Source organism: Moschus berezovskii, chromosome 15 (assembly GCF_049115385.1).
Source record: "Moschus berezovskii isolate FMDL1 chromosome 15, NW_MosBer_1.0, whole genome shotgun sequence".
Taxonomy (NCBI): Eukaryota; Metazoa; Chordata; class Mammalia; order Artiodactyla; family Moschidae; genus Moschus; species Moschus berezovskii.
In genome coordinates this window covers 81,420,398-81,436,346 of record NC_142474.1, presented here as the reverse complement: position 1 = coordinate 81,436,346, position 15,949 = coordinate 81,420,398, and the positions used below count along the sequence as shown (strand labels likewise).

Here is a 15,949-nt window from a genome sequence, read left to right as displayed (position 1 = left end):
TACACATGATCAAAAAATTTATTTTTCTGGATATCACTTACCATTATCTCAGATCAGGCACTTATTTATTTATCAGCCGTCTTCCCCCCCCCCCCCCATTAGGAAAACTTGGATTTGTATGCTGCTGCATCCCTGGCATCTAGAACAATGCCTCACAACTAGTATTCACGCAATAATTAATTCTCCAATGACTCAACACCAATGCACAGGGTCCATGACAGGCCCCATGCTAGGAACTTCGTATCTCTTATTTCATTCTCCAAACAACTGTTTGAGGAAACTGGAATATGCAGAGACGGACTGAATTACCCAAAGCTACCCAGCCGTCAACTGAGGAGCCAGGACTGGGGTCCGGGCAGTCTGACTCAGTCCTCACACTCTTCTGCCCCCACCCCTTGCCTGGTGACATCCGCCAGGTACCGAGCTCAGGGCTGGGAGCAGAGGAACTCATGAGACCCAGCACCCGCCCTTAAGATCTAGCCAACAGCTGTGGTTGACACGGGCTCAGGTGCAGCAGGGGAAACAGACTGGTCTCTGTTCTGATCTGTGGGGCAGGCTGTCTTTTGGAAAGTCAGGCTCTGCTACTCACCCAGCCTGAGAAAGGGCTGAGATGTAGGATTCAGATCTTCTTGTGGAATACAGAAGGACTGGCAGAGCTGAAGCCAGGTCCTCTGTCACCAACGTGAGACATTGTGAAGGTTGGTGGAGGGACATTGGCAGATTTAAACAACTTGATCAAAGGCAGAGTGAGCTGGAGCAAAGCCCCTAATCCTGTGTGGTGGTAAGAATTAGAAAGAGAGTTGAGTAGGGGATACAGTTCAGAACAAGGACTTAGCGATTGGACAGAACGGGCTTCAACCAGCGTTGCCATGTACACAGCCTCATGAGCTTGGGCAGGTTAGAGGACCTTACTGGACTTTTTCTGCCTTGTCTGTAAAACGGATGTAACCTGCTTAACTCCACGGTAGAGTGATCAGCACAGAGGAACAAAGTGTGTCCTCAGGAAGGGTGGCTGGTATGGCACCTATTGCTGGATCTGTGGTCCCTGGTCTCAGGGTGGGGAAATCTACTCCTTAGCCACTGAGCCACAGAGTTGGAAAGACTTGGAGACTAATCATGGTGGATGCTTGAATGGGGTCAGGAAGCTGCCCAGCTCTTCGGGGGCCTCGTCTTCATCCTTCCCACACACAGCCACCAGAGGGCCTTGGCTCCTCTGTCCACCGCTGTTGGCTTGCTCAGACACAGCCCCCCAGAGCCCCAGTGGGTTGCTGGAGAAAGGGCTCTCTTTCCAAGGATCAGCCGAGAAGCAAGGCCTTCAGTGAGAGGTGTTTGTAGTCACTGGTGCGACAGGCGAGGGAGCAGACAGACTGCTCTGCAGTGGGCAAGGTTGGCCCTTGAGCACATGATCTGCTTTCCATGAAGGGATTACCCAAGGTTACCCTGGGGCTGGCTTGGGGCCCTTAGTGAATGAGGGACATCTGGATAGAGGCAGATTATAGTTCAGCAACTTTCCAGACGGGATGGCGCCGTCTGGATGATAGGTGGGAAGCTAGCGGTGTTCTCAGTAGATGAAGGGCCCAGGAACCCTCCCCAGCTCCCAATTCACCTCGTCTTCTAACTCTCAGTTCATTATGTCAGTAAGGTCTGATATTAAGAGGCAAGTAGCCCATCGGAAATGTCGCTCATATCAGCTATTCACACTGTAGTAGGAAACACCTTTCATTTTCCATGCTAAGAGAAATAAAAGTGAAAGCGTTAGTTGTGCATTCGTGTCTGACTTTTTGCGACCCCATGGACTATAGCCTGCCAGGTTCCTCTGTCCAGGGGATGCTCCAGGCAAGGATACTGGAGTGGGTTGCCGTGACCTTCTCCAGGGGATCTTCCAGACTCAGGGATTGAACCGGGTCTCTTGCATTGCAGGCAGATTCTTTATCGTCTGGGCCACCTGGGAAAGTGAAAGTTGCTCAGTCATATCCGGATCCTTATGACCCCATGGACTATACAGTCCACGGAATTCTCCAGGCCAGAATACTGGAGTGGGTAGCCTTTCCCTTCTCCAGAGGATCTTCCCAACCCAGGGATTGAACCCAGGTCTCCCACATTGTGGGCAGATTCTTTACCAGCTGAGCCACCAGCCCACGTAGGAAGCCCATGCTAAATCCTTAACAAGAACACCTTAGACATGGCTCCATAACCTGCCATTCTTATCCCTCTGGCTCGTCACTTTAAACATCCCAGTTTTCAGAAATCACCACGCTCTTGCCTGCTTCCTTGCCTCTGCCCACGGTGTTTCCTTATTCTGAATGCCCTCCCTCTTCCAACACTCCTCCCTTGGATCCAGCAGATCCCGCCCCAATTCCTGCCTCTATTTTCCCAGAGGACTTCCTACTTCTCCTTTACAGAACACTTATCAGAGGGGGTGATTGCTGCATGTTTTTGTCTCTCCTCATCACTAAAACGAGCTTCTCATGCGATTCATCTTCACACACTGCTTGAATACCTGTCCTGAGATACTTGCCATCTTGAAGGCGATGCATTCCATTGCAACCAACTCTCTTGGCAAAAATGGTTTTCCTATTATTAGGAACCGAATCTTCTCTGATATATGAACCTACTGATTTTCTCCCCAGCAGTTCAGTTGCCTAAAATTCTTTCAAATCGGAATAAAGATTCTCTTCCCATAATTAGGAATAGATCTCGAATATAAATATCCTGAGACTTATTCTAAAGTATAAATGACTGATAAGAACTTTTCCATAAAACAAGATCTTACTAAGAGAACCTAAGGGTAGGATTAAGAACATAAGGACATGAAAAATTTGATAGAGTCGACAGCACTGGACTAGGAAATGAAAGATGGGCCCAATTTGACCCATTATTTCTGAGTTTTGGTTTCCTCATCTGGAAGAAGAATCACTTACAGGATGAAGAATTCTATTTATTACTGTAATTGCAAAATTTTTTGTGGAAGTGGTCCATTCACCTGGGCTTGTCTTAAGCCTTTGATTTGGCTTGGCTTTCTCAGTGCTTTCCTAGCTCCGGTTGGGCAAAAATTTGCATGTGTGTCAATGAGCTTCACTCTCCTGGGGACTGGGTTGATGTTCTTGGTGCCAAAGATGCTGACTCACACCATTCACCATTACATCAATCAATGAGACTTTTATTCCCACCTGTTTTGAACCTTTCTCTCCCCTGCCTTGAAACCCTGCTTTACCACGGCTATTTATGGAATTTTTATCATAAATATTTGCAGGTAACACACTTACTGCTGGTAACACATTTTATTATGATTTTATTATATAATCTCTTTTCCTGGAGTTTTGCAAGTAAAGACTGCATAAGAACCAACTCTTTATTTGTCCTAAGTTCCACCCTACAGAACCAGGCCAATATTATAATTGCTTGATGCACAAGACTCAGTGACTCAATAAATACTTTACAAAAATAATGTATTTTTTTCCTTTCGTAAAACATAAAAAATTAGGATTTTCTGGATGAGTTCCCTTCCTAATTTTTATATTTATTTACTGGAAATATATTGGTAGAGAAAAAAATTGTTAAGATGGTATGAAAATAAAATAGATGAAGTTCATGTTCTTTCCCCATTTACTTTGCAGTTTTCTTTGGAAAAGTGCTACTCTTTGTTTTTAAGTCTGACCTTCCTGTAGCCTTCTGAACCTATTAAGGCATGAGTAGAAATTCTACCATTCTGGGGTCTTTTAGTAGAATTACAGCATTGTACTAATATCATCCTTTATTTTAAAGCTTATTTAAAACCAGGTCTCAGATTTGCTCTTAAAATATCCATCTGCTCCCCCTCTACCCTCTACCAGTCTGAGGGAAGGGCATTTTGGCAGGTGAGCCTTCTCACTGGCTAACTCACCTTTGGTTTCAGGTTTTCTTATGTTGATATCCTACTATTGCATTTCTCGTTTTTAAAGAAGTCATTCCTGGAAAATTCCCTTTCTCTTCCACCTCCCTAAGCCCCTTTCTGAACTCTCACGGAAGTGATTAAATAACTTCGGGATGACAACTCCAGAGAAAAGGTTAAGCAAAAATCACATTCATATTGAATAAGTTATACATGAAGCTGCTTATCACGTTTACAGTTTCAGTCTCTTCACCCCTCTGCTTCTCTCGGAGCCACTGAATCCGAGGTGAGCTGAATTCCACCGATCTGACTTCAGGCTCTTCTTCCGGCGTCTTTCTCCACGTCCTCCTGAGAACGTCCCTCCCTCGGAAGAGCTCCCAGGGGGCTGCTGACATCGAAGACGGCAACGGTGGCCGCAGACGGCAGTTGCGAGTGCCTGGCGCCCAGCCCTCGCGTAACGTGGGACGAACGCCCGCGTGGTATATACACATTTACACGCACGCAGCTGAGAGCGGCCCTCCGCCGGGCTGCGACCAGCGCCGGGAACACCAGAGGCGGCGTCTCTTTAGTACTCCCTGGCCTCCTGAAACTGCTTGATGTAATCTTCGTCGGAGGGGCTCTCCGCGCACTTCTGGCCGTTGTTGGGAGGCCGAGCCTCGTTGTACCTGCTCCAGTCGCCCTTGCAGATGATCCACGGCAGGATGTCCACTTTGTAGTGGAGCTCCGCGGAGAACTCCGTGCTGATGAGGTTGGGCGTCCCCGCCCCCTTGCCCCTGGTGATGAGCTGCATGTTGTCGCCATAGCAGCAGTGCTGGGCAGCCAGCGTGGTGCTCTCCAGGGACAGCATGGAGCGGATGCAATACCGGGCTGTGGGTTTGTAGATCTCCAGCTTCTCCTTGGGCCCGCTGGCGTCCTTCCAGCGGAAGTCCTTGCGCTTGATGCGGTCGAAGATGTCAGCTGTGCTGTAGGCCACCTCGGTGGGGTAGGAGCAGGGGCAGCTGGGCAGGTCGTTGGTCACCTTGTGCATGTACTTCTTTAGGAACTCGCTCTTGCAACTCATCCAGCGCTCACAGCTGTCCGTGTCTGAAAAAGGCCACAGAGAAACTTCTCATCACGTGCAAAACAGGCAGCAGGATGACTTTAAAGTCAACCTCTCCACTGCCCAGTGGCAGCCCCTGGTATGGTGAAGACACTCACTGTCCTTGAACTTGGGAATTTCTTTGTCCACAAGGTTCTCTGCACCACCAGTTCCTTAGTTTGTATTATGAAAAAACGTTCAGATACAGAGGAGAGAAAATATACAATGACTGCCTAGATGCCACCACCTAGACTCAATCATCATTATATTATCCTCATTAAAATTTTCTTTTGGAAATATATAATATTATTATTCCCAAACCAGTCAATGCTAAAGGAAATCAACCCTGAATATTCATTGGAAGAACTGATACTGAAGCTCCGACACTTTGGTCACCTGATGCGAAGAGCCAGCTCATTGGAAAAGCCCCTGATGCCAGGAAAGATGCAGGAGGAGAAGGGGGCGACAGAGGATGAGGTGGTTGGACAGAATCACTGACTGAATGGAAACGAATTTGAGCAAATTCCGGGAGACGGTGGAGGACAGAGGAGCCTGGCCTGCTGTAGACCATGGGGTCAGAAGAGTCGGACATGGTTTAGTGACTCAACAACAAGTTTTAGTAGGCATCTACAGAAAAAGGTGTATTTTCTATGGTTTCCTGAATAACCATAAGCCCATTGTCTATCACTCATAACTAAATGAGCAATAATTCAGAGATCCATTTTGAATCTTCTCTTTAAATAAGCAACGAGTGATAGAAAGTACCTCAAAGTAATATTTGTAAGACTAAGTTTTATTCTACCACTCACTGACTTGTTTAAACTAGGGAAAGGTTGGGGGCGGGAGGAGACGGGGACGACAGAGAATGAGATGGCTGGATGGCATCACCGACTCTGTGGACATGAGTTTGAGTGAACTCCGGGAGTTGGTGATGGACAGGGAGGCCTGGCGTGCTGTGATTCATGGGGTTGCGGAGAGTCGGACACGACTGAGCTACTGAACTGAACTGAAATTGTTAACATTAGGCAGGAAACAGTAACAATCATTATATGCAAATCTCCATGAAAAATGCCTTAAAGAAGAGGTTGGTGGACCCTGGTTTTAGAGAATTTAACATTTGGCCCAAGGCCACTGACCTGTAGGCTTATAGACAGGACTTGTCATCAGAGGTGTGTCGTGTTTGGCCATTACAGTATTTAAAAATAATGAATTAATTGCCAATATTTAAGAATTAGTTGATTCTATTTATTCATGTAGATTCCCTATTCCATTTGAAAAAACAAAAGATATACTGATGCTGGTCTTACATTGTTCCCATGGGAACAAGTAGTCCTATGAATAGGGGACAAGTGACCACTTCTTGGTCAAGGCAGGAGGTCCCCAGTTTGTCACCTTCCCTGCCTGATCCTGTCCCTGTGGGTGTTCACTCTGGGTCCTTCGGCCGTCAGAGTCTAGGGCTTCTGGGTTAGTGAGCGTGTCAGTTTGTGTTTTCCCAAACTCTGAGACAAAGATGCAGTGGGGACAGTTCTTTGGGAGGCAAGTCTGGGAAACACCAGCAGGGACGGGAGATGGGACAGGAGGGTGGCCGTGTGCGGTGTGGAGGGGGACGGGAGGGTGGCCGTGTGCGGTGTGGAGGGGGACGGGAGGGTGGCCGTGTGCGGTGTGGATCAAGCACGCAACCACTGGAGAGACCAGAGCGTCTTTCCCCAGGACCTGGGAAACCCATCCAGAGGCCGGGTGGACCTTTACCCAAGGCGCAAGATCCTGCGAAACGGCCAAGGTTAAGGAATCTCCCCACCTTTGCACATTTTGGAAAACCACTTACTGTAAGAGCCCTCTTCCCCACAGGACATGGTAAGTCTCACCACTGCCCCTGTGTTTTCCTATGACAGAACCAGACACAGGGACTTCCCTGGTGGTCCAGAGGTTAAGACTTGGCACTCCCAAAGCAGGGGATCCAGGTTAGAGCCCTGGTCAGGGAACGAGACCCTGCATGCCATGATTAAGGATCCTGTGTGCTGCAACCAAGATCCCGAGCAGCCAAATAGAAACAAAACAAAGCAAAACCTAAACGTAGATGCTCCAGATTCCCTTTCTCTGCCTGATAAATGATTCGCTAAACTGCTTGTCCCCACTGATCAGTTAGAACAAGATGTATCTCAAATAAACTTTAGTAAATATCCTCCCCTTCTTTCAAGCTCCTGAACTTGGGCCTTCCCTCAGCCTGGGCCAGAATACAGCTTTTCCTTCCGGGTGCCTCCTGAAAATAGGCTGGTGTCCCAGTAGAACATTCTCTGATGTCCTGTCTGATTCTGATACTCTGCCATCTCACTTCCCCTCACAGGGCTCTTCCAGGCTTATTTACCCCTCTGTCAAAGAAAACTCTTTAGCCCTAACCCTTGAGAGGCTTGCAGGCCTCAAGATGCAGTGTTCTCTCTATCGCTAACAGGCCCCTGCCCTTTGCACTAAATAATCCTTGTTTTTGAAGAGAGATATTTTTATTCATTGGGGGTCTGGGTATTATCAATCACTGACTGGGGGCTGCTCCTGGACTTCTGGAAGACTGTGCATTCATGGGCTGGTGGGCTCTGGGGGCCAGAACAGGCCCACAGGCAAAGACCCAGGGGCGCTGCTGGGGTGTAAGGACGTGGCGTGGGCAGGTTTCCTGTAGCATCTGGCTCCAGAAGCTGCATTGGGTTGGATAATCCATATCTCAGGAAACCCTCCATGGTGGAATGCAGGGGTGTGTGGTGGGGAGCAAAAGCAAGAATATCCCACTGGTGTTAAAAAATGTCATTTTCTATCTGGGAAAGTCAGGGGGTGCTTCCAGGGGTGAGCAACCCCGGGCTGGCCCAGAGGCTTGGAGGGGCGGCCACAGGTGTCTCGCTCAGAGCTCCGGCAAGAAGTCCTGCAGGGGTGCTTTGCTGCCTGGTGCAGTGCACCTGCCCTGGGGTTCACATCCAGCTTGTGCTCCCTTGGGGCTGCTTGTGGTCAGGCAGGGTGCTGCCTGATGGGGGACTCCCGGGTCAGGCAGCCTTTGCTGTCTTCCCCATGGGTGTAGGCGAGACTTTCTCCAGCTTCTTGGAGGCCCTTGCCTCCTGGTCAGTCCTCTCTCCTTCCTTCCCTCCCTTGGCAGGGGTCAGGCCTGCCCCTCCATCGGAAAGCTCTCCCCGCCTCCTCCTGCTCCCACACCTTTGTCCCTCGCAGGTGGGGGGCTCCCCCAGGGCAGGTTTTGAATGTCCAGCCCCATCTTAGAGGGCTGGACTGGACCCAGATTTCGTCCAAGAGCAGAGAGGAGGGCCAGCCAGGTTGTCAGTAACTGTGTGGCCCACGGTTAAGCAGAGAGAGTCTGAGGGCAGGGAACACGTTTCCCCGGAGCAGAGGAGGTACAGAAGGGAGATCACTGTGTCAGGACCTGGGGGTCTTCAGTGTGGTTTAGGCTCATTCAGAGGGCACTAGGGAAGCACGGATGGCTTTTGAGCAACAGCAAGCTCTTCAATGCCAATTGTAAGAGCCCCAGAGAGATGCTTGGCAGGTACGGAGGGTGGGATCAGGAGTAGTCAGGGAGGTGGGGCTGCCAGGCCTTGGGGGGCCTGAGGGGAGGGAGGGAGGCATCAGAAGTGACTCCCCACCACTGACCTGGGTCCTAGGAGGCTGGTGGTGTCAAGAGTGAAAATCGAGCGGTCAGGATTGGGAGCCAGCTTGAAGCTTGAGGGAAACAAGGAAGAGAAAGCTGGGGCACCTCTCAGGAGCGTGGGAAAGGCCTGGCCTCAGATGGCGTGTGTGGGCGCTTGTGTCAGACTGCCTGTGTCAAATCCTGGCTCAAGTACTTAGTGGCTCCGTGACCTTGTGCAGGCATGCTACCTTAGTGGGCTTCAGTTTTCTCATCTCTAAACTGGGGATAAAAACAGCACTGATCTCAAGAAAGTCCCAGGAGGGTTAAACCAGAAAGCAAGCAGACCATGCACAGAACAGGGTGGGGAATGCTGCCGGCAGGAAGGTGCCGGACTCTGACTCCACCCCGGCGAGCCCCCGAGTGCGCTGCTGCAGAGAATGGAAGGTCCATCGTGGGCAGCGCAGATCTGCAGAGCCAGTGGGGGTCCTCCACAGAGGGCAGGGTTTTCAGAAACAAGATTCACAGAGGCTCCAGAAAACAGCTTTGCATTTTCCCTCCAGGGCATAAGGGCATCAAAAGCCACGTACACACAGGACTTGCATCCATTGACTTATTATTATTTTTTTTAATCAGACTTACATGGAGTATTCACTGTGAATGTTTTCAGTGCTTTATGAGTATCAATTCATTCAACTCTACAATAGATCTAGGAGGTAGGCACCATTAAAGTATGCGAGCGTTAGCCGCTTAGTCATGTCCAACTCTTTGCAACCCTATGGACCGTAGCCCACCAGGTTCCTCTGTCCATGGAATTCTCCAGGCAAGAATACTGGAGTGGGTTGCCATGCCCTCCTCCAGGTGATCTTACTGACCCAGAGATCAAGCCCAGGTTTCCTGCATTGCAGGCAGACTCTGTACTATCTGAGCCACCAGGGAAGCCCAGACACCATTACCTTAGACCATTTTTCAGATCAGAAAACTGAGGCAGGAGCCGGTTATGACATTTGACCTTATGCTAGTCAAGCTTTTCTCATGCCTGCTGGGCACATTCCATTTGTTCTTCTGTCTCCGCATCTCCCTTTCCCTTGCCCTGGAAGGCTGCCCTGTGTGCATCTGATTTGTGGACTCCCTGAGGCCTAGTTTCTAACTGGGGTGTGCTGATGGAAGGACCAGGTCGGGTGGCAGGAGGAAGAAGGAGCGAGGTAAGGGTGCTGCCCCTGAGGCTCCTCAGGGACTACATCCTCTGGGGGTCAGGAGTGTGTCCGCTCTACCCAGTGGTTCTGGGACCCTTCCACTAGTCCCTTTAGTCCCGCGGGTGGTGCGGGCTCCCCACTGTTGCCAGTCCCAGAGTGCTGTACAAGCCCTTCTTGGTTTCCATCCACCTGCTCACACCTTTGCCAACAGATCCTCATCAAATGCTCCTCTGTCACCTGACTTGAGTGTGAACTGTGTCTGTTCCTGCCTGGAACCTGCCTGACATGCCATCCCTTCTCATCCGGTGTGTCCTGAGCTGCCCTGGGGTGGTACCTGGTCCCATCCCCTGTGAAAGGGCAAAGCAGCTGCCTGCCTGTGGGGCAGGAAACAGGGGAAGACAGAGTTGCTCTCTGCCCCCAAAGCCTGCCTTGCTGCTTTACTATTTTATGCAAAACTCCCACAACCTTTAAATTTTGGGGATCAAACACATTGTGTTTGCAGAAGGCTTCTGCTAGTGGCAGTTGGTTGTATGTGAAGGACTGTGATGGAAGCCCTGGGCAACAGAATTTCCAAACTGACTCCAGCCTGGCTGAGGAGAGCAGAAGTGGGTACAAATGAGAAAGGGGCAGAAGGAATCTCACCTTTCTGCAATATAAAATCACATCCAGAAGCACATGCAGCTATTTTTATTCAGCAGGATTTCCCCTTGCTGAGTAGACAGTTTTAACTTTGTTTGGCCCACATTTATTGTACTTGCTCTGGCACTTTCTAGCAGAGGAGTAGCAGGCTATTACAAAGGTTTACAGAAAACTCATGTGGTGGGGGCCTGGGGGTGGGGCTGGGATGGGGAAGGCACAATGTTGAGAAAGTGCCCTTTCTCTTCCTTCCTCCCCGTGACCCTCTGCTGGAAAACTGACATCATCATTTCTTTATTTCGTTGGGGACACTTGGTGAGGGCTGCGAGAAGAGATTCCATGAGGCCCGAGGCCCCATGATGGATGAGCCCCACGCCAGGGGCAGGGCAGTCCCACCCGCGTGCTGGGGTGGACACAGCAAGGCTGCTGGGCTCCGTCTGTCACTGCAGGAGGCTCCCTTTTGCTTGATGTATATTTGGTAAGCAGGAAAAACGCCGACAGCACTGGACCCCATAAGAGGAAGACGCAACATTTAAATGGGTCCAAGGATGGCATGGCAAAGGCAAAAGGAATCTCTAAGACACTAAATCAATATTTGGATGAAAAACGAAAAGAAAACTCTTCATACCGACTTCAAACAGTTTGGTGGCATTAAACTCTTCACTTCCCGCAAGCAGACTCACTTCGGTGGCAGCTGTCCTGAAGGTGTCTTCAATTCCTAGACACAGACAGGAGCTCTTTTTTCTCTAGTTATATGGAAAAAGTCACCCCCCGCCCCAGCCCCACTGGCAAATAAAAAAACAAATACACGTGAACAAAGCCTTTTTTGTATTCGTTACTACTCATGGGCAGAAACCTGCCAACAGAGGAAACAGTAAAAAGCAGGTATAGAGCATAAAATATATTAAAACCCCAGATACCATTTGCGGCATGAAATCAGATCCAAATGTGCCTGAATGTCCTAAGGAACTCATTCCCTGGTCCCAGGAGTGGGGTTTTGGGTGGTGCTGGACACACATCAGGATGTGTGCTTGTCTGGAGGTGTCAGGGTGGCGATGTAAACCAGAGACTGGAGATGTGCTGTTGTTCTTTGTTGTTGTTTAGTCACTAACTTGTGTCTGACTCTTTTGAAGCCCCATGGATTGTAGCTTGCTAAACTCCTCTCCTCATGGGATTTCCCAGGCAACAACACTGGAGTGGATTGCCATTCCCTTCCCCAGGGAATCTTCCCAACCTAGGAATCAAACCCACGTCCTCTGCATTGGCAGGCAAATTCTTATCCACTGTGCCACCAGGGAAGTCCGATGTTAACAACTTGTCTAGTAGTTAACACTGGTCTCAAGGACTGACTCACTGGGGTTCAAGTGAGTGACTTGGGTAAGCCCCAGAACCTCTGGGTTTTCACATCCATAAGTAAGGAGAACCAACAACCCTCCTCAGAGCCTTGAATGAATTAAATGAATTATGCATAAAGAAAGCACTTAGTGTAAGAAGCAGTAAGTGTTGGCTGACATTTTCTCCTTGAATTTGTCTAGCTCATTCTGAAGATGCAGTGGTCCACAGTTAAAAGACCCATTTCTTGTATGCTGGGACTTTTATCACCGCTGACGATACTGCAAAAAGAATAAGCTGGTGGGGGGATGGATTGGGAGTTTGGGATTAACAGATGCAAACGATTATATATAGAATGGATAAACCACAGGTCCTATTGCATAGCACAGGGAACTATATTCAATACCCTATGATTAAACTGTAATGGAAAATAGTATGTAAAAGAATGTATGCATAAATATATATATGTATGTATAACTGAATCACTTAGCCATACAACAATGCAATTCAACTATGCTTGAATAAAATAAGTGTTAAAAAGTTAAAAAAAATCAATGTTAAAAAAAGAATATGCTGGGTTTGTCATTACTTGCTCTGAGCAACTGAACCTAGTTTGCCTCACGTTCCCTGGCTCCCTTCCCTACTCTAATGACTATCCCTACCCAGGCTTCCTTTGCAAATGGGAATCCCCTGCAAGTGGAAACAGTCAGGAAAAGAAGGAACAGTGGAATGTGGACTATTTGTTGGAGAACTTTGGCTGTCCTGCTAGGTGTGAGTTGATTTCTTTTAAGGGGCTCTCTCTGATTTTATGTGAGGCCCTTCAAGCTTATTTGTATGGTCAGCCTAGGTGACAGATTTTTACAGTGTCATCACCACCAGGCCAGGGAGACTGCCTGGCCCTTACGTCTTTCCAGTGAGGCTGAGAATCAAGACACCAGGGAAGGAAAGAGATGGTTCAAAAGAAGATCCTTCATGTTCAAGGGAGCCCTGAAAAGCTGGGGGAGTCAGGAACAGAAAGGCAGAAAGGATGGAAGCCAGGTCAGATGAGAAGAAAATGTATGAACAGGGCTGCTGGCCATGCTGCTTTCAGCAGTGAGAGAAGACATTCACAGTGGGAGGAGAGATGGTATCTGCTATCAAGTTATCTAGGTCCACTGTTTTGTGTCTGCATGCCAGCTCTGGAGGAGAAAGCAACAGGCAAGCTGCCAAGTCCTAACATGAAATGCTGTCTGTATTCATGTGTGCCTGAGCCGTACCCTTCACCCTGGCGGGTGGAAGAATTTAATGGTTAAGAACATGGATTCTGGAATCAGACTGCCTGGATTCAAATCCCAGCTGGACCACTGCTTCTTGTGTGACTCTAGACAAATTAGCCCTCGTGTCCCAGTTTCCACAGCTGCCAAGTGAACACCATCATCAGTACTTAGTTCATGACATTATTGTTAGGATTAGACAGAATAACACATGCAAAGACCTTGGAAGTTTGCTTGATACCGAAATACTCTACAAGTTCTACTCTTCATGACCCTCATTATCACCTTTTTTCTTCCTCATCTTCCCAGTCTTTATCTTCATTTTCTTTTGTTTCATCTTGTCTTCTTCTTTTCCCTCTCTTTCTCTTCAATTTCTTCCTGCCTTCCTCCTCTTCTTCCTTCTCGTTATTATTTATTGCTTTATTTCTACCCATCCCACCAGACTTCTAACTCTGTTTCATTGTGATAAGTATGGGAAAGATCAGGACAAACATCTTGACGGAAACTGATCCGGCACTTTTGGAAATCCATCTGCATGGCTGACGGGGTCCAGAACTGCCTGATGTGTGAGATATGCACATACCCCTTTGTTATCACACGCATAACCCAATCTGATCTTCTCTCTCCACAGGAAAGCCTTTGCTCCTCCACATTTTTGTTCTTAGCCTTGTGGTTTGAGAACAAAGTTTCCAGGGGTAGAAAATGGAAGTCTGGGGTGTGGGGAATCAAATGTTCTGTCTCTGAAATTTCTTTCAGAGGAAACCATTTGGAAGGTGTGACTTCTTGGAAGAGCCTGAGATAGTATTTTAGGCTGGTTTTCTTCCTGCCTGTGGGGAACATGGTAGATGGAAAACCACAGACCAGGAGTTGATAAACTCTTAAGCAAAGTGTCAGAAAGCAAATATTTTAGGCTTTGCAGGTCACATGTGGTCTTTTACAAATTGAAGTATGGTTGATTTACAATGTTGGGTTAGTTTCAGGTGTGCAGCAAAGTGATATATATATACATATATACATAAAACGATAAGAATGCATATGTGGTATCACATGCATATCATATATATTCTTTTTCATATTCTTTTCCATTATAGGTTATTACAAAATACTGAGTATAATTCCCTGTGCTATACAGTAGGTCCTTGCTGTTTATTTTATATAGAGTAGGATATATCTGTTAATCCTGAACTCCTAATTTACCCCTTCCTCACTCGTTTCCCTCTTGGCAACCGTAAGTTTGTTTTCTATGGCCATGCATCTATTTACATTTTGTAAATAAATTCATTTCACATATGGACTTGGTTGCCTATCCTTCCTCCTCCTCCTCTCCCTTCACATCTCTTTAAAAATGTGTGGGCCATACAGAAACAAGACTAGACAGCGGTTTGACAACACTACTACAGTCACAATGGTTTTCTACTCTAATACAGACTCTTACTAAGTTTGCAATTATTAGTTACGTTTAAAAAACATGGACAATGCAGTTTAAAGCAATAATTAACTGCCAAGTTGCCCCAATTTGCTCCCTCTGGAACTTTCAGCAACTCCCAGGCTAACACATGGTTTTTCTGTAGATGGCCGTTAAGCCTCTGATCCTGGCTTCCTTATTAGCCCATGAACATCCATCTTCTTCATGTGCCTCTTTAAGGTACAACCAGCTCCACATCAAAGGACCAAGCTAACCAGAATCACTCCTTAATTAAGTACATGGCAGCATTGTCTTCTAGATCATGGTTACTGCAATTGCATGTCAGGCTCAGAAAATCCATCTTTTCGTCCTCTAAGCTCATTGTCTCTTGTTCCAGTCTGGTCAGAACTCTCATTAGGAAAATGGTTGTCTTGTAAGCAGTCAATTTCGATAAGTTTTTAAATGGAAGCTACAACCTTACCCAGACTCACAGAGGCAAAGAGCAAACTAGCTCTTTGTGGGGAGGCTGAGGAGGGGCGCCACAGGGCTGGGATGTTGGTGGGGTGTACAAACCCTCAGGTGTGAGATGAGCTACAGCACGTGGAATACAGCCAATATTTGGTTATAACTGTAAATGGAGTATAACACTTGGAAATTGTATAACAAGATAGAAAATAGAACAAAAAGAAAAAGCTTCTCCGGGAGTGTAGAGCCACATCCCTGAGTGCACCCACCTGGGCAGTTGGGACGGTCACACGTCCTAGATTCGGTTGCAGTACACGCATAACCACAAGACCTGGTCCGTTTCTGGTTGCCATTCCCACAGGTGACACTGCAAACAGACCAGAGGCTCCAGTCGCCTTCACCGTCTGTGGAATCTGGAAGGGAGCAGGGAGATGGTCACCAGCCTCGCCCAAAGAACCTTCACAGCCCCCGTCTGGCTGCCTGCCAACTGTCCACTTGCAGCATCCCCACTGTTGGAGGGAGCAGGTGCCAGCTAGAGGTGAAAAGTTATGGCCCCAGTGCTCATTTCAGGGGTTAGCTTCATGACAGCAGGGCCTCTATCTGAGGTTCTGACCCCTAGAAGATGCCTGCGTGCGTGCGTGCTAAGTCAAATCTGACTCTTTGAGACCCCGTGGACTGTAGCCCGCCAGGTTCCTCTGTCCATGGGAAGAATACTGGAGTGTGTTGCCATGCCCTCCTCCAAGGGATCTTTCCGACCCAGGGATCAAATCCAAGTCTCCTGTGGCTCCTGCATTGCATGCAGATTCTTTACCACTGAGCCACTGTGGAAGCGCAGAAGATGTCTGAAAGTGGAAGTTGCTCACTTATATCTGACTCTTTGCCACCCCATGGACTATAGAGTCCATGGAATTCTCCAGGCCAGAATACTGGGGTGGGTAGCCTTTCCCTTGTCCATGGGATCTTCCCAACCCAGGGATCAAACCCAGGTCTCCCGCATTGCTGGTGGATCCTTCACTGTTGAGCCACCAGGAAGCCCAGAAGAAGCCTAGGAAGTGCTTATTGAAAACACACACATCCACAGAGCATGGGACCATGCAATA

At 48.1% G+C, this 15,949-nt stretch overlaps 1 protein-coding gene across 1 annotated transcript in view; it reads right to left on the bottom strand.

Annotated features, from left to right (window-relative positions):
* Nucleotides 1-94: 94 nt before the first annotated feature.
* The window catches only part of ISM1 (isthmin 1), a 91,578-nt gene continuing 75,723 nt past the window's right edge, over nucleotides 95-15,949 (bottom strand). Inside the window, exons 4-6 of the mRNA XM_055426545.2 lie at nucleotides 15,119-15,262; nucleotides 11,023-11,112; nucleotides 95-4,954 (exon numbers count right to left, since the gene is read on the bottom strand). Of these exons, the coding sequence (XP_055282520.1) occupies nucleotides 4,437-4,954; nucleotides 11,023-11,112; nucleotides 15,119-15,262 (752 nt within the window). The 3' untranslated portion in view covers nucleotides 95-4,436. The remainder of the gene's footprint in view (nucleotides 4,955-11,022; nucleotides 11,113-15,118; nucleotides 15,263-15,949) is intronic.